Here is a 20,318-nt window from a genome sequence, read left to right as displayed (position 1 = left end):
TCGCGGGGATCTGTTTTTCCATCACCATCACCCAGTCTTTTGGGTGGGGCCTGCCTCAGATTTCAGGGGGAGGGTGTGGAGGATGGTGCTCTGGCTGGGAGCCCTAGGGTTCCAAGCCAAGGTCTGCTTAAAGTTGTAGTCCCGTTGCCGAGGTCTAGCTGTGCCACTGGCTTCAGTCATTCATTACCCAAGGTGAGTGAACGACTAAGCTGCGTAAAGGCTCTCAGCCCAGTGTCCTGTCTCTGAGAAAGTGCCCCTCTGTGGGATTTGACCTGATAAGGTCTTTCCGTATGTTGACTATTGAATTCTGCCTGTTTGTGTGCCTGGGGAGCACAGAAGGCATTTGGCCTTGACACCAGTATTAGACAGGCTCCCCTGGGAGAACGTAAGGGTTGTGTGTTTTGCCTCTGAGATGAAGGGAAGAGGTGGGTCAGGTCATTTTTAGCAACACAGCTGTGGAATCTCTCAGAGGCGGCAAGATCCACCTCCGGTACAAATGCAATTTCTGACTGCAGTTTTGGGCCTCATCAAAAGGACAGCGAGTCTGGAGAGGCAGCAGGGGGTTGATGGGGAAGTGATCAGGGCTTCATTGCCCTTGTTCCTGAATAGCTCTGAGCTTTTATTTTTTTTGCACTTGGACGTTGCTGCCTTTACTCCAAGGGCCAAGCGTGGTCCTTGTGATAACTTTGACCAGCCACCAGAAAAGCCTTTGTGCAGTTCAGTAGTTGAGGCCATCTGCCTTCATCCTGTCGAGGGAGCAAGACAGTCAGTGCTCATAGATGGGCCACAGTGGGTGAACATCATCCAAAACCGAGGAATACATAGGCCCCTTAGCTTCTCTGCCCTCCTGAGAACTCCTTCTTAACTACTACACTTGCTTTTGCCAAAACCTGTGTGAATTGGCTCATTTCCAGAACTGTGATGTTTGTATGGCAGGTGGAATCACATTGGGTTTTGCAGGGTCAGGAAGCAATTAATTATGATTAGCATTTAGTTATATTTGGCATTTAATTATTCTATTATTTAGTGCGTCTTCTATGTTTAATTTTACTTCCTCTGTAAGCCCTTCAAAGCAGGGACCATGTCATTGTCTCCCATTTCCCATGTAGCTTACAGCACAGGATGAGCATATGTAAAGACTAAGAAAATAACCTTTTTGGTTGGTTTTATTAAGCAGAGTACACTTGCAGAGGAAGGCCTAAGAGATGATGGGTAGTGGATTATCAGATTTATGTATCTCTTTCCCCTGTTAGACAATGAGCTCCTTATGGACAAGCATGCTGTCTTATCCCCAGCACCTTGTATTCAGATAGTACTCAGCATGTGTTGGTCCCACAGAACCCACACCTTGGAGATGCTGATATATGGGAAAGTTACAGGTGATGTGACTCTTGCCACTCTTGTTCCTCCTACTAGAGTAGTGACAGACTTGGCACCCATGGCAGTAAGAGGTGGGGGGTGGGGCTGATTACTCATGAAAATTTGTAGGAATTATGGGAGCTGCTAAGAGATGTTGGGGAATATTTAGTCACCAGGTGTGTGGTCCCTTGAGCAGGTTGGCAGACAGATGGAAGATTCCCCCTGGAAAGGAAAATTGGGAGTAAAAATGCCAGGACGAGTACCTAATCTTTCATTAACTGTCCCCTGGGGTCTCTGCCAGAATTGGGTTTGGCTTCATCCAGCCTCCCATTGGAGCCATGTCTTTGACATTGCTGTGGGGGATACAAAAGTCCAGAATTTGATGGTTTTCCCCAAAGACTTGGTTATTGTTAATTAGGCAGACTTTGGGTACCGACAGAAAGAGCCAGAAATCAATCTTTTTGCTTAAGGACAGTGATCATTTATTGAATACCTACTGTGTGCCAGGCACTATGCTATTTGCTTTATCTGTTTCGTCTTGAAGCATCACAGTAAATAACCCAGAGAGGTTTCTGCAGATCCCTTTTTGCAGGTGAGGAAACTGAGACTAAAAGAAGTTAATGCTACTTGTCCAAGGTCACAAGAGCTTGGTCACATGGAATCAGCATTCAGACCTAGGTGTGTCTGAAAAACCATGTTTGTTTCACGTTTTAAGGGCACCACGTCCCAAAGAGTAGGGTTGAAGTCCAGCTTTGAGTGTTGTATTTTCTAAGGGACAGAAAGAGTGTGTGTAGAGCTTGTGGACATTAAATTAAATGCAGAGTTCTTTATTGTCAGCTATGACACCATATGTTTTATAGAATAATTTTGATGTATGCTCTGAGCTCTCTAAAAACTCCCATGGTGCCTTGGTAGATTAAGCAGAGTACACTTGCAGAGGGAGGCCTAAGAGATGATGGGTAGTGGATTATCAGATTTATGTATCTCTTTCCCCTGTTAGACAGTGAGCTCCTTATGGAGAAGCTCCCCTTCTTCCTTCATCGTGGATATCTGATGTAATTAACCATCCTGCCTCTTCTCTTGGGTTCCAGGTGCATCGGGCTGACTGTCTGGTTTCACCAAGATGACGCTCCATGCCACCCGGGCGGCTGCACTCCTCACTTGGGTGAGTGGTCTTCCTCTCCTTTGTGTGCCACAGTTTTCCAGGAAGCTTGGGAGAGGTGAGAGAGGAGTTCTTTAGGAGTCAGGGGTATGTAGAGTCTTCTCCTCTCCAGATAAAGAAAACACAGTTTTCTTTTGCCTTTCCCCGTAGCTTTTTTTAAATTGGGGTATAATTGATTTACGATGTTGTGTTACTTTCGGCGTACAGCAAAGTGAATCTGTTATACGAATACATATGTCCACTCTTTGTAAGATTTCCCCCCCATATAGTCCATTACAGAGTATTGAGTTGAGCTCCCTGTGTTGTGCAGTAGGTCCTTATTAATTATCTATTTTCTGTATAGTAGTGTGTGTTTGTCAGTCCTAATCTTCGAGTTGATTCCTTACCCCCTTGTAACCATAAGTTTATTTTCTACATTTGTAACTCTATTTTGGTTTTGTAGATAAGTTCGTTTGTGGCCTCTTTTTAGGTTCCACATATAAATGGTATCATGTGGTATCTGTCTTTCACTGCCTGACTGACTTCATTTAGTAAGAGAACCTCTAGGTTCATCCTTGTTGCTGCAGATGGCATTATTTTGTTCTTTTTATGGCTGAGTTCCCCTCGGTTTTTTAAAATTTGTTTATCTGTTGGCTGTGCTGGGCCTTCATTGCTTCAAGCGCTTTTTCTCTAGTTGTGACGAGAGGCGGCTACTCTGCAGCTGTGGTGCTGGGCTTCTCGTTGTGGTGGCCTCTCTTGTTGCAGTGTGTGGGCTCAGTGGTTGCAGTTCCTGGGCTCAGTAGCTGTGGGAAGGGCTTAGTTACTCCGAGACATGTGGGATCTTCTGGGACCGAGTATCAAACCCATGTCTCCCGCATTGGCAGGTGGCTTCTTTACCACTGAGCCACCAGGGAAGCCCTCCCCTTGGTATTTAACTTTGATTATTGCTGATGATGTTGCTGCTGACAAGTGATCCATGGCTTTACTTGTATAGCTTAGAAAAGGCTTCTCTGAGGTATATATTCCCTTTCAGGATGGGAAGGGTGGCTGCACAGCAGCATGGGAACCCATGTTTGCCCTCTCCTTGTGCATGTTTCTTCCTTTTTTTTTTTTCTTTCATGTTTCTGAAAAAGGATTGATGCTGAATTTTGTGACGTGTAGGGACTTTGGTCTTGAAAGGCCTTTAATCTCAGGGCAAGGTTCTCCTTGCTTTCTTTACTGTGTTTCTGTCAGCTTCCATTGTCCTCCTAGTGCCTTCTGATTACTTCACCAAAATTCTTCTGGTAGTTCTTTTCATATACTTCTGCCTAAGACAATGGCAAATGAAAAAATAATGCTGAGCATTGGGAACTTAAAGCTACAGAGAAACAGAAGAAGCCACACAGGGTAATGATGACACGCGAGGATCTTAGAGGCAGACAGCCCAGCTTAGAATCATTGCTCTGGCTTATCTGTGTGACCCAGCACAAGTTACTTAGCCTCGCAGCACCTCATTTTAAAAATGGAAATAATAATAATACCTCATGGAGTTATTATGAGAATATGAGATAATGTCTGTAAAAAACACTTAAATATTAAAATATTGCCTGGGAGAGTTCCCTGGCAGTCCGGTGGTTAAGACTCCATGCTTCCACTGCAGGGGCATGGATTTGATCTGTGGGTGGGGAACTAAGGTCCTGCATGCTGCAGAGTGACCAGTAAATAAACATGCTCCACAGAGTGGCTGATAAATAAATGAATAAAATGAGTAAGTAAATATACTGCCTGGGCATGCTATTTGTAGGGGGTATTTTAGTAGTCACCCTAAGTGCTGATCAAAAAGGACTAATTAAAGAACCAACTTTAAGAGAAAATTACCGAATTGGGAAATGAATGTTTAATTTCCAAGTAGGGTGGATTTACTAAAACTGTCTTTATAATCACTGTCAAATCTGTAGTCAGGAAATAATGTGTTTAGTGTACAAAACGTGCATTCTTAGTCTTCAGCTTCTGAAATAGATGCAAATTTTAGTTGTATAGTTTAAGATGGATGTTTTATATTATATTTTTTTTATTTACATTTCAGTGTTTTATGTCTATATTAGAAGTGTTAGCTCTTTCTCCTCTTCCCCAGGAAAAGACTGGTTGAGTAGTGGCTGTGTGCCTAGTTCAGTTGACTAAGTGATCGTTAGGAGTACTTCAGCTACATTGTTTTATCCGTTTATTTATATCGGTTTTAGGCTTGGTTTTATAGTGACTACTACGTTTCCGAGAAGACACAAAAAAGACTGGTTTTATTTAACAGCAGATACGTGTATACTTTTCTGAAAGATCACAGTGAAAATGCATTAATATATTAAAATATAGTTAGATATAGTTTTTCAATTTAAATACCTTAGGCAGCTAAAGTGGATTTTATAACACTGTAGCAACATGGAATAGTGCTTGTTAGTGAGAAGAGTGGCATCCACACAGACACATGCATGTGACAGTCACAGTGGTGATTTCTTTTTTAATGACCTAGGAAAAAAGATTAGAAAGAAATAAATCAAAATGTTAGAAGTACAGATATTAAAATACTAGAGTGAGTGGAGTTTTTTGTTTCCAAGTTTTCAGTAATTTATTTTCTAATGTAAAGAATAACCTATATTTTATTTAAATTGAAGTATGGCTTGAAATTATCCTGTACCCAGCAGTTATAGTGAGTAAATTGTTGTAAGGAATATAAGGAACTTTTTAAGATTCAGCAACCGTAAATGACCCTGGAAGCCTCATCCTAGATTCTTCAGTGAGCTTGGCCCGCTCTCACGTTTTATATCCTGACTAGAGATGAAGGAGCTTGTCTACTTCCTCAGCTTTCAAATGATTTCTCATTTGAGAGCAAAATAATGCACAGGAAGGAAATATATTTTTATATCCATGAAAGAAACTGTTGCTGAGTTATTGCTTAATTGATAGGAGATGAATCCTGGTTCCTCAAGTTAAACCAGCTAACTGGTATGATTTTTTTCCAGTCTTGTTAGTGAATGAGCATTCACAGCCCTTGAATGTTTTACGTAGGTTCAGATATTAAAAGAAGATGTTTTGGATGCTTAAGTCGTTGCAGTCTCTTCATTTTCAGCAGATAGAAAGGGACCGTGGCTTGGAATATTCAGAATCTTCTTTAAAAATTCACACTGGCCTTTTCTAATTAGATTAAGCACACACACACACACACACACACACACACACACACCTGTGCCCCTAAAGATAATATAAATTATTATTTTTAAGAGCATGTGTATGCATGCACACACACATGTGCCCCCAAAGATGGTATAAATTATCTTTAAGAGTCCAATGAAAGGTTCTATTTTATATTCCACACTTAAATTCTTTTTTACTTTCAATCCACTTTAATTTAGATTCATTTAGAAGTTCTTAATATAAAATTATTTAATGGAAATAAGTACTATCATTTCTGTAACTGATGACTGATTTTTTTTTTTTCATCCTCATGATTCTCCAGTGCAGTCAGCTAATTTAATTAAGAAGTAGAAGTATTGCTGGATCTATTTCACTCTTTTAATTTTGATTAACTATAATAGTGCCTTGCATTTAGTCCTCTTATTTGGTAATGTGTTCTTTCATCCACAATCTCATTTGAATGAACACACACTGGCCCTCTAAGGTAGGTAAGTTTGACAAGTGAGAAAATAGGCGCAGAAAGAAACAAAATTGGTAACAAATGTACCTGGCAAGTTAGTGTATGGAGGAGCTGGGTTCAAAATCCTTGTCTGGGAGCCTCTTCTAGTGCCTGTTGAAGAGCACATTTGAGGGGGCGGGACAAATTAGGGATGTGGGATTAACTGCTACAGTAAATAGATACGCACCAAGGATATACTGCATAGCACAAGGAATTATTTGCGGTGTTTTGTAATAACCTATCATGGAGGATAATCTGCAAAAATACTGAATCACTATGAAACTAACAATTTTGTAAATCAACTACTTCAATTAAAAAAAATAAAGAGTACAGTTAATAGAATCTACTCATTTGTGCATAACCACTACTCTGAAGTTTTTAAAAATACCTTGTAAATCGGGATATGTCTCCCTTCTCCCTCAGTCTTGCATATGTGATTGACTTAGCAAACTCTTCCTTCCTAATAAGGTACCGCAAAGGTAAACTTTAGCCCAGACTTCTGCACTTGGTACCAGTGGAATTTATGAGGTTTTCCTGTAGTAGTCAACCATGCATGCTTGTTGAATAACCTGTGTACCTGGTTCATCTGTGTGTGACTGCTGGTGAACTTTCTAGTGGCAAAGGCTGAGTTAGATGAACGCCTGGTGAAGGCCAGGAATGGGAAAGGTGATTGAATCTGAATTGACACGTTTTTCTTTGGGGTTTGTAGCACTTCGTTTCCTTCCTCCATCCTTTTTTCTTTGTTATCGTGTGTTCCCATCATTTCTCCCTGCCTCAGCCAAAGTTTCATGTCTGGAAAGAATTTAAAAATGCATCAATTACGAGATTTTATATCTGTGTGGGAGTATATAAAATATACCTGATATTTAATATTAACTTTGAGTAGACACAAAATTCAGATTTCAAGAGCTATAAAATCAAGAGATACAAAGGGCTGTAAATATAACATCTGAGCTATAAGCATTCAAGAAACACAAAGGGCTATATAAAAAAAGCCTTTCTTTAACTATTCCTCACTCCCAGCCTCAGGTTCCTCTCTTGGGGTACAAGTTTCTTTCTAGAACCATTTTATGCCCAATTACATTCAAAATACACCCGAGTGCTGGAACATTCTAGGAGAACTTAAGCTCTTATTCAAAGGATAAGAACTCAAAGGAAGGACTCTGAGAGCAGCTTTCAGGTGGCCTTTAGTGGATGAGTTGGTGTAGCAACATTCCTTTGCTGAAATTAAAAGTCCTAGAATCGCCTGTCTCTGCATTCCTTTAGCTGCAACTATAGGCACTCAGAAGGGGCTTCCCAAGTGGCACTAGCGGTAAAGAACCTGCCTGCCAATGCAGTGAGACATAAGAGATGCGGGTTCGATCCCTGAGTTGGGAAGATCCCCTGGAGAAGGGAATAGTAACCCACTCCAGTATTCTTGCCTGGAGAATTCCATAGACAGAGAAGCCTTGGAGGGTACAGTCCAGGAGTTCGCAGAGCGTCAGATACGACTGACGCAACTTAGGACGCACATAGGCACTCAGAACAAGCAGAATTGCCAGCACCTGGGGAAAGGAGCAAGCCCCAGGCCTTCTTGCACTAGAAGGTTTCACCAAGTGCTTCCCTTTGCCTTGCAGGTGAACAGTCTGCGCCTGGCTGACCCGGTGGAGGCTGTGCTGCAGCTCCAGGACTGCGGTGTCTTCATCAGGATCATTGACGGCATGTGAGTCTGCACTGCCTTCCCTGCAGCCTCTAGTGCAGCTGTAGGCTGGCGTGGGAACTGCATTTGATTCCTTTCCTGGCTGGCCAGAAAGCGCCGCAGGATTGGAACGTCCTCCAGTCCCTGTGTGTCTCTACGAGAGAGGCTTCACTGGTCCCGTCTTGAGGCTGCCTCGCTCTTTCGTAGGAGAGCTGCCAGGCCTCTGTGTTCTCACCTCTGGGAGTCTGCCCTGGCGTTCCCTGTCCTCCTGTCTCAACAGGACTCTTCTGCAGCCCTCCTGCTTATCTCACAAGATCATCGTTACCTCACAAACCCTCTTTGCAACCTGTGGGGCCAGGAAGAAGAAAGGGGAAGTTCATAACCTTGAGAGAAAGAAGCAGCACCTAAAAATCTTTTCACTTGTTAGCACTGCACAGATTTATGCCTTTCTAACCCATTAGAGCATTTCTGGGGTTTTCACCTACCTCACTTAACTTATTCTCTGAGGTCAGTTAGCATTTGATAAGCCGCTTGTCATGTAGCCAGGATCTCGGTTTAGGCCCTTCATTTTATATCTGTGTCTTTAGCACATTTCCTTTGAACTTCACAGTTATCTGAGAAATGAGTGGAGTGGGGTCTCCTCCTCTTGTCTCACCTTTCTGGAACCCAGCAAAGATGGGCCAAGCCATAACCTATATTTATCTTTCTAAAGCTCTTATGGTTCATCTTGTCTCCTGTACCCTCAACTTTAAGGAATTATTATGAAGGGCAGACTGACTGACTTTTACTTCTTTGTGCCATGGGCAAAAGTATAGGCAAACCATGATGTAAGGAATTGGGAGGACAGTGGAGAGGACCGACTCCCAGTTTAAAGGAAAGCACAATAGGTGCTGAGTCCCCCAGACCAAGATCTGAAGTGTTGAGGCATCCTATGTGGCTCAGTGATAATCTGCAGTGCAGGAAACACAGGTTCGATCCCTGGGCCAGGAAGATATCCTGGAGGAGGAAATGGCAACCCACTCCAGTATTCTTGCCTGGGAAATGCCATGGAGAGAGGAGCCTGGCGGACTATAGTCCATGGGGTCGCAGAGAGTCAGACACGACTGAGCACGCACGCACCTGTACGCGTTGTATCCACACACAGCATGTGGGAAGTGGAATTCAGCATCTCTGAAGCAGCTTGGCTGCGTTTATAGGCAGCAGCTCATTGACAGGGAAACAAGGTAGAACCGAACTTGTCAAAGGCAGGGTGTGGGTCTAATCCATCTTTAGGTCCTCTGCACCTGACTTAGGACTTTGCAGTGATTAGACTTTAATTAATGTTTGTTAGGTGAAAATGAGTGAATGAACATATAGTTGATATTCTAGTGGGGCTGAGTGCCCCCACGACAGATGTGTTTGCTAGAGTGGGTTTTTTTGTTTTTTTAATCTTTTGAGATTTATATTGATAATGAGATGTCTAATATGATTTCTTAAAGGTCCCTGTGGCTCTGACTGGCCCACATGCCTTAGGGAAGAAAGCCACTGTATTTCTTATTTTGGTACAGACAGTGCCATTTTCTTTTCTTTTGTCACACCACATGGATTGTGGGATCTTCGTTCCCTGATCAGGCATAGCATCCGGGCCCTGGTAGTAAAAGTGCTGAGCTCTAACCACTGGACTGCCAGGGAATTCCTGGACAACACCATTTTTTTTCCCGGTTACCCAGACACAGGACATTTCAACATCAGTTTGAATTCTCCCCTCACCTGGGCACTGATTTCTAATGTCACCATCTTCTCAGTTTGTCCTTTCAGGAGATTTCTCACATCCCTTCCTCTGCCTCTGGATACCAGACTCTCATGGCTTCATTCTTCTCTAACCTGTCCTTAGTCCTGGGTATCCTTGTAGTATGATCTCAAGACCTTCCTCCATCCTGCTCTCAAAACTGTGTGCTCAGCAGCTCATGGACCTCAGCAACTCTTCATTGCCAAGAGGTTGAAATCTGAAAACTTCAGTTTGGGTATTCAGAGCTTTCATCAGGGGCCCATTTTTCTTCCCTCCAGTCTTGTTTCCTACTCATTTCTACCTCTACACCCCACTCTCTGTTTTTTTTTTGGATCTTGTAGACTTTCCTAAATTCTGACCTTTGTTAATTGCATCATCATGGTACTCCTTAACTTGTTCTTCCCCTTGTTGCCTATAAACTGGTAATTAGGTCTAAATTTAATTAGCTTAAGATTTTTTTTTTCAAGGATACTTCATAGTGGAGTTGTATACCACCTGTAAGTCAGCATTTTGTAACTCATAATGTAACTAGTAACTATTTTGCAAACCCTAATGAAAGTAGTCGATCTAGGCAACTAACATCAATGGCCAGTAAAACCATTAGGCTGGCAATACCTAACCTACGATTTAATTTTAACATCACCGAAGGAGAGACAGCCAGGTATGACTTCCCTCATTGTAACAGATAATAGTGTGCAGCATGGAAGGATCAAGCTTTTGCTTTTGAGGAGATAAATTTCCTTGCCTGATGACAAAAGCAGTAGATGTGTTCAGGGGTAAGGATGTATATCCTTGGTTTATAACTCAGTGGGAAATTTGCATAAGGCAGGTCAAAATTTCAAGATGCCCATTTTCCAAGTTATTTTCTAAGGTGCTGCCTGAGCTTTAGATTAGAAGAGACAGGTGGGGAGAAGAGTAGCAGTGGGGAGAGAGAGAGTGTGTGTGTGTTGGCTGGAAGTGCTATTGAAATCCCAGGTTAACCCTGATCTTCACCGCAGATACAGGGTGATGCTGACCAACTTTCTTTGGGAAAATGTTATTGGTGAATGTGTTCTGGCTGATTCGTTTGTGATGCCCCTACTGTTGCTAACAGAAATCAGACACCTGGTTCTCAGGGAAAGACAATGAAGGAGGGCTGGGTTGGCAGCAGATAGAATCTGTGGGAATCGAACAAATGCTTGTTCCTTGGCCACTTGGCTTTCTCTCTCGGAAAATTCATTAGAGTCAACCCCTCTGACAAGTTTCTCCATTTTTCTGTGTGTGAATAGCTATCCCATCTCTTTGAAATCTGTGAGGCTTGCAAATCAAAGTTCAGTGGAGGCATTTTCCCAGAAAACTTAAAGCCCTGATACTTGCCTTACTGGTGTTGACCTCTGCTCATCCCAGTTAAAAGCGTTCCTCATTGGTCAGTCAGCCCATACGTATTCAGCACCTGCTGTATTCCTATCTTTCAGCTCACACAGAGTGGTCACTTATAAATGATGTGCATGGGTCTGTGGAGTGTTGTAGGAATGCCTGAGAAGGAGGGGGAGACATGACTAGCAGTGGTTCTGCTTGGCTTCCTGCCAGAGATGAGACTTGAATGCTGTCTTCTTAAAGGATGGACTGTGTTTCCCCAGGACCAGTGTTTTCCAAAGCATGTTCCATGTGACTATACTATCTCAGGGGCTCAGTGGGGAAAAAAATGTGTTTTGTGGTCAGATATGTTTAGGAAATAATGCCTGTTATGCCTTCTTCTTTAGAAAATGTTCAGTTGGGTTTAACCCAGTATTTCTCAAACATTTAACCAAAGTACCATGTTTATTTTTTTTTGTCAAATGGAATACACCTAGGTAAATTACTACTCTGTGATGAGGCAGAGAAAGAGTCACAACATTCCAGATTGTGGGTGGGTAGGGAGGATGGCTCTTTCAGGAGTCTGTGAGGAGATTAGCATCTCTGAAGGAATTTGTAGGTGTCCCTAATCACAGACCAGGTACCCAGAGTGCTGCTTGTGGGGCTTCCCTTGGAAGAAGCCTTTGTAATCACTCCAGAGCTGGATAGAGTAACTCCCAGTCTTGGCTGGGATGCTTCTGTGCTTTGCAGGGGGATTCTCAAGTCTGCCCTGCCCTCTGGAAAGTGGATTGAAACCTGGAGCTGTGGGATCTGAATAACAGGAGGCCTTTTAATCAGTATCTTCAGCTGTAGCCTGGATAGAAAAGTCAACTTTCTAACTTTTAAATGAGGGTAGTCACTTCTGAAAATGAAACTGCATTTAGCGAAAGGGGCTAGGGCCAGGCCTGTATGAGAGCGCCCCCTGCTGCTCCCTGCCATCCTTGCTTTTCACACTTTGCTCACATTTCCACTTAAACCAGCACCAGGAAGGTCACAGATCAAGAGTGATTGTCCCTTGGCCTGGCCCCTCAGAGGCCACCTCAGCCTTCAGCCTAGTGAGTGTTGACCTTTGCCATGCCACTTCAGAGCCTTGTTCCCACCTGCTCTTTCAGTTCTTGGATCTGATTTCCCGTTTCCATAGTCCTCTCTTAACTCTAGCTGCGTACATAGTCCTCACGCACTTGTCCTCTTGTTACGTGTTCCCAGGCGTCCTGACCTTTTACACTTGAGCCATTCCGGACTATTGACCCCAACTTCCCATCCATCTGTGCTGCCTCCATCACTTCTCAGCCCGCTTCCCACAGAGCTTTTCCATATTCACAAATGGGGTGGCAGAGTGCCGTCTTTTCCAGGAGGGCCTCAGGCCTCAAGTCCCCACTTCTCAGCCACCACACAGTTCCTTCTGGGTAAATGGTGTCTTCTCCCCTGCTTCCAGCGCCTGGCCTGGTTCTCCATCAGATCCAACAGAGACCCATCCTGAAGGGATGGGAAGGTGGCAGGTAATACAGTAGCCAGGAGGGAAGGCTGGCCAAGTACTCTGGTTCTAACACTTGTTCTTTTTCTAGCCTTGGCACTGATGAGGGGCAGCAAATCCTGCAGCGGCCAGTGCCGGAGAGACTGGAGTTTGTGTGCAGTTTTCTGCAGAGTAAGCACCTTTCTTTCTGGCTGGGAAGGAGCTGCTTCCTGGGGCTCGGGTGGCCAGAAGAACCAGGTCTCAGGTGTCAGGAGGGGCAGAGGCTTGAGGCCGCCCACTGTGTGCCACCAAGATGAGTATGGCCAGGGTGCCTTCTCTGGGTCTGGCCTGCACCAGTTGGAGGAGAGTATCCCGAGTCCCAGAGTATGAGTCTCAGATCCAGGGAGAGCAGGGGGTTGATTTTGGGGACTCATCACCTTGGGTTCCCATTCCTTCTACTGCAAGGAGACAGAAAGATCCATGTTACCTTCTTCCCCTTGTTGGGAGAACAGTTTCCCGTGGTAACCCTAAATTAATTGCTTAAGTGATAGGTATAGGGGCACAGGCAGGGTAAGAAGGGCACAGCCCTTCTACTCTACTGTTTGTGTGACCTTCCTAGACAGGGGTTCCCTGTCTGTAAAATGAAGATGATTAATTGCTCTTAAGATTGACGTGCAGAGTAAATAAGGACTCATGCAAAGCTTCCAGTGGGCTTCCCAGGTGGTGCTAGCTTGAAAGAATCTCCCTGCCAGTGCAGTGAGACATAAGAGATGCAGGTTTGATCCCTGCATTGGGAAGATTCCCCCAGAGGAATGCATAGCAACCACTCCAGTATTCTTGCCTAGAGAATCCCATGTACAGAAGAACCTGGTGGGCTACAGTCCATAGGGTCAAAAAGTCGGGTGCAACTGAAAAGCTGAGCACACAGGCACTCAGAGCTTCTAGCACAGTGCTTGTCAGTCCCCTCCCCCATATAGTTATGGACACAGAGTTCTCATCTTTGATTCAGGAGCTATCTGCCATCCCCACCTCAAGAGGCTTATAAGAAAAGTGATGATGGATTAAAGCAGGGTACTAGTAATTGAGCCCAGCCCCACTGGCAGCATAAGAAGCAGGTATCCCCCAAACCCTGGTCTGACTCAGCTGCAGGCACACTTCTGCACCCTCAGTTGGAAGGAGACTCTGCAGTGACCTGGAATCTCTGGGCTCCTCCTCTGTGGTACTGAGGGGGAGTTGGTGTGTGGGTGGGTGAGTGCTGTGTCAGGCCCCAGATCTGCTGTGAATTCCCAGTCTGTTTTCTCCTTGAACTGTCCCTGTAGTCCTTGGACTAGCCCAGGATAGAACTAACTTCAGGTGGAAATGTGCGTGTCATCTCCTGGTCCCACCAGCTGTTCTGCTCCTCTGACTGAGAGGTGTTCTGACTATCTCAGGGATGGTTCCCAGGAAATTCACCTTGTTTTCTATATTATTATCATTACAGAAAACCGAAAACATCCCTCTTCTGCAGAATGCCTGGTGTCAGTGCAGAAGGTGATGGAGGGCTCAGAGCTGGAGCTAGCGAAGGTAACCCGTGGAAAACGAAACTGGTGGGGGTGAGAGGGTGGCACCAGAGGGGCCTGCGGAGGGGCCTGCTCTCAACCCAGAAGTGGTGGGTGCTTTATTTCTGAGCCTTGTGGAGGTTGGTGGTAGGTTGAGGCAGCCACCTAGCTGAGGCTTGATTCAGCCAAGGATTTTAGCCCATCCTAATGACAAATAGATTTACTGGACCATTACTGTGGCCTCTGTGGACAGCTGGCAAGGGTCAGGCCTTAGCTGGCTGTCGTCGTATTTTTCTTTTTAGCTCAGTCCAGTTCAGTCCCCCTTCTGTTTCTGGGTGCTGGCGTATGAAGGATACCTTAGGTGTCATACCCTGGGTTCCATGAGTGCAGGGATTCTGGCTCCTGGCTTTTTGCACAGTGAGCACTGATTCCTCAATCAGGAGGGATGGGGTGGGGAGAGAGGTGGGAGGGGGGTTCAGGACGGGCGACACATGTACGCCCATGGCTGATTCATGTCAGTGTATGGCAAAAACCACCACAGTATTGTAAAGTAGTTAGCCCCCAATTAAATGATTTTTTTAAAAAAGAAAAAAGTGTTTCCTGATACAGTTAAGGGCAGCAGCCTGGGGCTGCTGAATTCTGGGAGAGCTCGGAGTCCCCAGATCAGGGCAGGGGTTGGGGACTGAGCAGAGAGGCAGCCCCGTTCAGTGGCCGCTCCTGTTGCTTCTAGGTGGCCATGCTGCTGCTGTACCACTCCTCCATGAGCTCCAGGAGCCTCAGGGACTGGGAGCAGTTTGAATACAAGATTCAGGTAAGCCCTGTGCCTCCATCCCACCTAGTAGGCTTGCCCATGTTTCACCCCATGCCAGTTGTTTTTCTCTAAACAACATGCATAGTTTTTAAAAATTATGTTGTAGTAGTTACAGCCATTCATTATAGAAAGTCTGGAAAATACCGAGAGGCACAAAGAAGAAAATAACAGTTGCTAGTAATCGCATTCTCAGCAGTAACTGCTGACAAAAAGGCCCTTTTCACGTACATACGTTTAACTGTACCTGTACCTGAACTGTGTTTGGATAATACATAGAAATTATTTTTCCTTCGTGTATGTGCTTCTGTATATTTAAGTGGGTGTTTTACACACTGTCACTCCATTTCACCCTCCTTTCCTCTAGTAGGACGGATCAGTGAGGGTGTCTCTGTCTATCATGACAGTCTAGCTCAGAGCAGTTGCCCCTCTCCTGCCCTCTGCATGGTCCCTAAGAGAAGCAGAGTTGGTGCATCTGCTTCATTAGAGAAGGAACTACCTGCCATGCGGGTCCTGATGTTGTCTTTGCTTTCTGCATGAGCAGCTGTGCTTTTTTCCCCAGAGCAGCAGCAGCTGGGATGCCAGAGAGGGTCATGTCAGTGACTGGCAGGGCAGTGTCCGGAGAGCTGTGGCCTTTCACGTAGTGGTAGAAGCGTTGAGTTCACCCCATTTTGTACTCACTTAGCTCATGGCTTGTCACAGGTTGGGGTTGTAATGCTGTGGGAGGAACAAGTGGCTCCTTCCTTCCTTTAGCGTTTTCTCTGCTCTAAGCTGATCATAGATCAGGTAGAAAGAAATTCTAAAGAAATAAGGAAAATGGCCAGAGAAGTCAGATCAGCTCTGTAGCTTTGGAATTCAGACAGCGAAGGCAAGATTTTACAGCTGAGCTGGTGGTTAAGCCCTGCATGAGCCCCGAAGGTGTTTTCACTTAGAGAACAGCATTAAGGGCCAGCTGGGAGGGGCCAACAGAGTTGTGTGTAAAAGCTTTCTAACTGGGTTGCTTTGTTTACCTATTCTCATCTCATGGTCAGGAGTGAAGTCAGTTTGAACCTCTGTCTGACCCTGGGTGCATCTTTGGGGGAAATGAGGGGCTGGGGACAAATAGAGTGGAACGTCTCTGGTGGAACATTCTGGACTGGACCATGGGGCTCTGAGGGCAGGGATGGGTTCCAGCAGACCCTTAGGGCACCTCCAGGATGGTGCCCTCCATCCCTGCAGGCCTCCCGAACACCTCAGTGATGCTCTTTCTCTGTCTGTGGCCCAGGCTGAGTTAGCCGTCATTCTTAAATTTGTGCTGGACCATGAGGATGGGCTAAACCTGAATAAAGACTTGGAGAGCTTCTTGCAGAAAGGTAAGTAGGGGCCATGTCTGATGATCCTGTCTTTTCTGAGCTGGGGACTGCTAGGATCCTGAGTTGTCAGGAAGTTCTGGGGGTTTACCCCAACACAGGGCACAGTGTAGGTGCTTAGGAAACATGTGGAACGTGGAGCCACATGACTTCTGGCCATGTTGCCCTCATCCCAGTTCCCACAGAGCTCCTCCTCGCCCCTCGCAGGACATTTGTAAGTGATCATGTCTGCTGTCAGATCTCCTGGTTTACCCCACCACCCACGCATACATGTTGTTTCATTTTTTATTGTTTAAACAGTCATTACTCTTGACTTACAAGCTGGAAGTACACAGTTTTAGAAAACTGTTGTTCCTTACATATTGCTCGTGTTCTAGGTGGGAAGGCAGATACATAAACCAGAATGTATGATGAGGAAAAAGTGCTAGAACAGGGAGGTATTGAACCTACCAGGCATCTTGCTGGAAGTACAGTAGAGTGAGAGTGCTGCCTGTTGGGAGGAGCCATCTAACAATGACAGGTGTCTGGTGGTGGGTCTCAGCACGTTCACCCAGCCGCTGAGTTTGGTGTTCCTTGTGTTCAGGTTCCCCGTGAGCAACTTCAGGTGGAGATGTTGCAGATGTGAGTGTAGAATGCAGGAGAGGGCTCTGGGCCAGGCTATGGGCTTGCACGTTGGTATATGGATGGCCGCTGGGGCCTTGGGCACTGTGGGCAGAGCACACAGGCCCCATCAGAACTCTGGGGCTTGGCAGGCAGGCGGGTGGGAGAGGAAGGAGCGGGTGCGGGAGAGGGAGCCCGGGTGTTAGAGGCAGGAGGGCCTTGTGAAGGTCACCGTGAGAGCCAAGGGAGGAGGAGGTTTTGAGAACGAAGTCATGCTGGCGGTGCACGATTTCAGAATGAGGGTTTCAGTGAGGAGGCTGCTGGCTCTGACTTGAGAGGCCACTGGGACTGAGAGGAGTCCACTCAGGGTCGGCTTGAGGGGAAAAGCGTGAGCGCTTGGTCCGGTCTCTGAATACAGAGTCTGGGCAGGGAAGCCCTGTGCTTTGGCTTAGGACACTGACTGCTGGATAACCCAGACCCCAGGCTTCAAGCTCCGCCCAGCCTTCCTCAGCAGCTGACATATAAGTGTCTGGATTCATCCCCACTAAGGCAAGTTCTCAAATAGCAAAGAGATGCAAATCTGTCCACCTCTCACTGATCTCTCTGTGGCTTGTCTGCTCCTTCTGCTCCAGCTCCTGTCCCTTCCCCCCGTTCCAGCACCATCTCTGAAGAGCTCTCCCCACCCAGCCACCAGGCCAAGAGGGAGGTTCACTTCTTAGAGCTACAGAAAGTTGCCTCTTCCAGCGGGAACAAGTATGTGCTGGGGCTCTTCTCTCAGGATGGGAGGCCCTCAACACCCAGCGCTCGGATCCCTGCCTCCAAGAGGCCAAACTCTTGACCAGCCCCTGAGTCATCAGAGACCTTGGAGTATCTTACAGACCTGTGACGTCCTCCCCTATGTCAGGATCAGTGGGGGACTTGGTTGGAATCTGTCCTGGGCAAAAGGCTTGTCAAAGACTGGTCCCTGTTTATGGGATTTCTTGCTATCTTGAAGACTAGGCTAAAGTCCCTTAGTGCAGTTCTGTAAAGGCAAAGAGAATGCCCTCCTTTTGCAGCTGTGGTGGGTGGGGAGGCATAGAGAAATTAAGACTTGAAGAAAGAAGAGCAGCTTTCTCTTAAGTCACGTCATAAAGCACGAGGTAGCACTGCAGGCAGAACCCAGGCATTTGGGCCTCACCCCATGCGCGCACCCACAGATCTGTGCCCCCACCCTCCGCCGCGCCTGTTGGTTGCTTCCACCCTCACGTCTTGGGCTCTGACCATGGCATCTGGGCCATCTCCTTCCTCAGCTTCCTCTCAGGTTCTCCAGCCTCCCCCATGGGTGACATCTTGCAGACCCCACAGTTCCAGATGAGGCGGCTAAAGAAGCAGCTTGCAGATGAGAGAAGCAATCGAGACGAGCTGGAGCTGGAGTTGGCTGAGAACCGCAAGCTCCTCACCGAGAAGGGTAGGTACCTGGCTCACTGGCGGACATGTGTGGATGGGCGGCATTTGGGATTTTCTAGGAAGGTGCTGGGCCTGTCTGAGGTGTGGCCCTTCTGCCTCCTGTGTTGTCTCCCCTGCTGGCCCGGGAGCTGAGCTCATCCCTGGGCCCACTGGCTGACCCCTGGAAGCTGGTGCTATCCGTGCCCCCACCCCTTCTTCCCCTGGACCAGCGGCTCCTCCCCCCTCCCTCCTCGCTCCTCCCCTCGTCTTGGGCTGAGTCCTCTCCTCTCCTCCGGGCAGATGCGCAGATAGCCGTGCTGCAGCAGCGCATTGACCGCCTCGCTCAGCTCAACGAGAAGCAGGCGGCCAGTCCGCTGGAGCCCAGGGAGCTGGAGGAACTGCGTGGCAAGAACGAGAGGTACGGTTCTCCTGCTGCCCTTCGCGCCCAGTGCAGCGGCCATGTGCTCTTTCCTCACTGCCCCCTCCCTCGCAGCCTCACTGTGCGGCTGCACGAAGCTCTGAAGCAGTGCCAGGACCTGAAGACAGAGAAGAGCCAGATGGACCGCAGAATTAGCCAGCTTTCTGAGGAGAATGGGGACCTTTCCTTTAAGGTGAGAGTTGGGGTTTCTGGTCCTCACCTGGAAGGTGCAGCTGAGTTGGTCTGGATAGTTCCCCCAGAGGGTTGAGGAGAATGTCCTCATTCCTTCATTGGCTACTGCCAGGGACCGGCTGGTGGCTGTAAATTTTGATTAGTAGTCCTGCGTTAGAGATGTGAGTAGTTGCATTTGGCTTGAGGAGGGCTGGAACGATAACAGGAGCTGTCCAGACCCTGGAGTTCAGCAGGCAGACAGCAGTGGTTCTGGCAGTTTTGACCCTGGGTAACGGGGGTTCCCTTTTGTCTGTCTCAGCTGCGGGAGTTTGCCAGTCACCTGCAGCAACTCCAGGGGGCGCTCAATGAACTGACAGAAGAACACAGCAGGGCCACTCAGGAGTGGAGGGAGAAGCAGGCGCATCTGGAGAAGGAGCTCGGCACAGCTCTGCAGGACAAGGTAGCCCTCTGCTTCGGGAAGTCAGGGCCATGGTCTTGACCACGTGCCCAAAGCTGAATGCCATTTACCTCTATGGGACCTTTGGACTTCCCTGGTGGCTCAGATGGTAAAATGTGTGCCTCCAATGCAGGAGACCCGGGTTCAATCCCTGGGTTGGGAAGATCTCCCGGAGAAGGAAATGGCAACCCACTCCAGTATTCTTGCCTGGAAAATCCCATGGACGGAGGAGCCTGGTAGGCTATAGTCCATGGGGTCGCAAAGAGTTGGACACGACTGAGCGACTTCACTTTTCACTATGGGATCTTTGGGAATTATGCTGACTGCTCTTCAAGGCTTAATAGTGTGCTGTAGTGGGCTTCGGTTCAGTACACCTGTATATCCTGTCTCTGCTGTTTACAGGTGTGGCTCTTGGACAAGTTACTTGACTTCTTTCTAAGTGTCTTTTCCCTAAAATGGGAAAAAGAATTAGTAGCTGCCCTGTCATCTGTTGTAAGATAATGCAGGTAGAGCACTGAACACACATTGTCTGGTATGAAGTGAAGTTACTGAGATTATTTTGCTGTTAAGAACACAGCTCTGCTATGTTATTAGTAACCATGTAGCCCCTGGACAAGGCACTTAACTCGTCAGCTTTGGGCTCTTCCTCTGTAAAAACAATACGGATGGTAGTTGCTACCTCCCTATCTGTTGGGTAGATTCAGACAGGCCCTGGCCCATTGTAGTTGCTTAGTGAACAGTGTGGTGAAGAGGGGCAGGGGACCTGGGGAGCTGTGGCTACTGCTGTTCAGACAGGATATTTTTAAGCTGATGAGTGTTTGGATACTCTGAGAGCCAAGACATGACCAAGGAAGGGTATACAGTGAGGAAATCTTAAGTAAATTCAGCCTTGGAGAAGAAATGAGCAGGTCACCCAACTTAATTCAGCCCTGGGACTGGGGCTGGTAAGTCAGGTCTCCATTGGTTTCTGCTAGTTTTCCCCTAGGTCGGGGCCAGAGGAGATCTTGGTAACAAGGTAATGGGATAATAATGTTTTGTTAATGCTCACGAGGGCTTGTGTGGCAAGCTGGTGCCTGTTTCATTTCTGTTAACCTGGGGCTCTCATTTACTCCCAG

General features: G+C 46.7%; 1 protein-coding gene across 7 annotated transcripts in view; it reads left to right on the top strand.

Moving 5' to 3' along the window:
• The window catches only part of NUMA1 (nuclear mitotic apparatus protein 1), a 69,992-nt gene that overhangs the window by 36,661 nt on the left and 13,013 nt on the right, over positions 1–20,318 (top strand). For all 7 annotated transcript variants that reach the window (XM_068988135.1, XM_068988140.1, XM_068988138.1 and 4 more), the window contains exons 2-12: positions 2,451–2,524; positions 7,781–7,866; positions 12,550–12,629; positions 13,918–14,000; positions 14,706–14,786; positions 16,048–16,135; positions 17,365–17,485; positions 18,022–18,179; positions 18,458–18,575; positions 18,651–18,768; positions 19,066–19,206. In XM_068988135.1, coding sequence (XP_068844236.1) covers positions 2,483–2,524; positions 7,781–7,866; positions 12,550–12,629; positions 13,918–14,000; positions 14,706–14,786; positions 16,048–16,135; positions 17,365–17,485; positions 18,022–18,179; positions 18,458–18,575; positions 18,651–18,768; positions 19,066–19,206 — 1,116 coding nt within the window. In that variant the 5' untranslated portion in view covers positions 2,451–2,482. The remainder of the gene's footprint in view (positions 1–2,450; positions 2,525–7,780; positions 7,867–12,549; positions 12,630–13,917; positions 14,001–14,705; positions 14,787–16,047; positions 16,136–17,364; positions 17,486–18,021; positions 18,180–18,457; positions 18,576–18,650; positions 18,769–19,065; positions 19,207–20,318) is intronic.

This window comes from Capricornis sumatraensis, chromosome 16 (genome assembly GCF_032405125.1).
Source record: "Capricornis sumatraensis isolate serow.1 chromosome 16, serow.2, whole genome shotgun sequence".
NCBI lineage: Eukaryota > Metazoa > Chordata > Mammalia > Artiodactyla > Bovidae > Capricornis > Capricornis sumatraensis.
The sequence above is the reverse complement of the archived record's forward strand: the minus strand, read 5'-3'. Positions and strand labels throughout refer to the sequence as shown.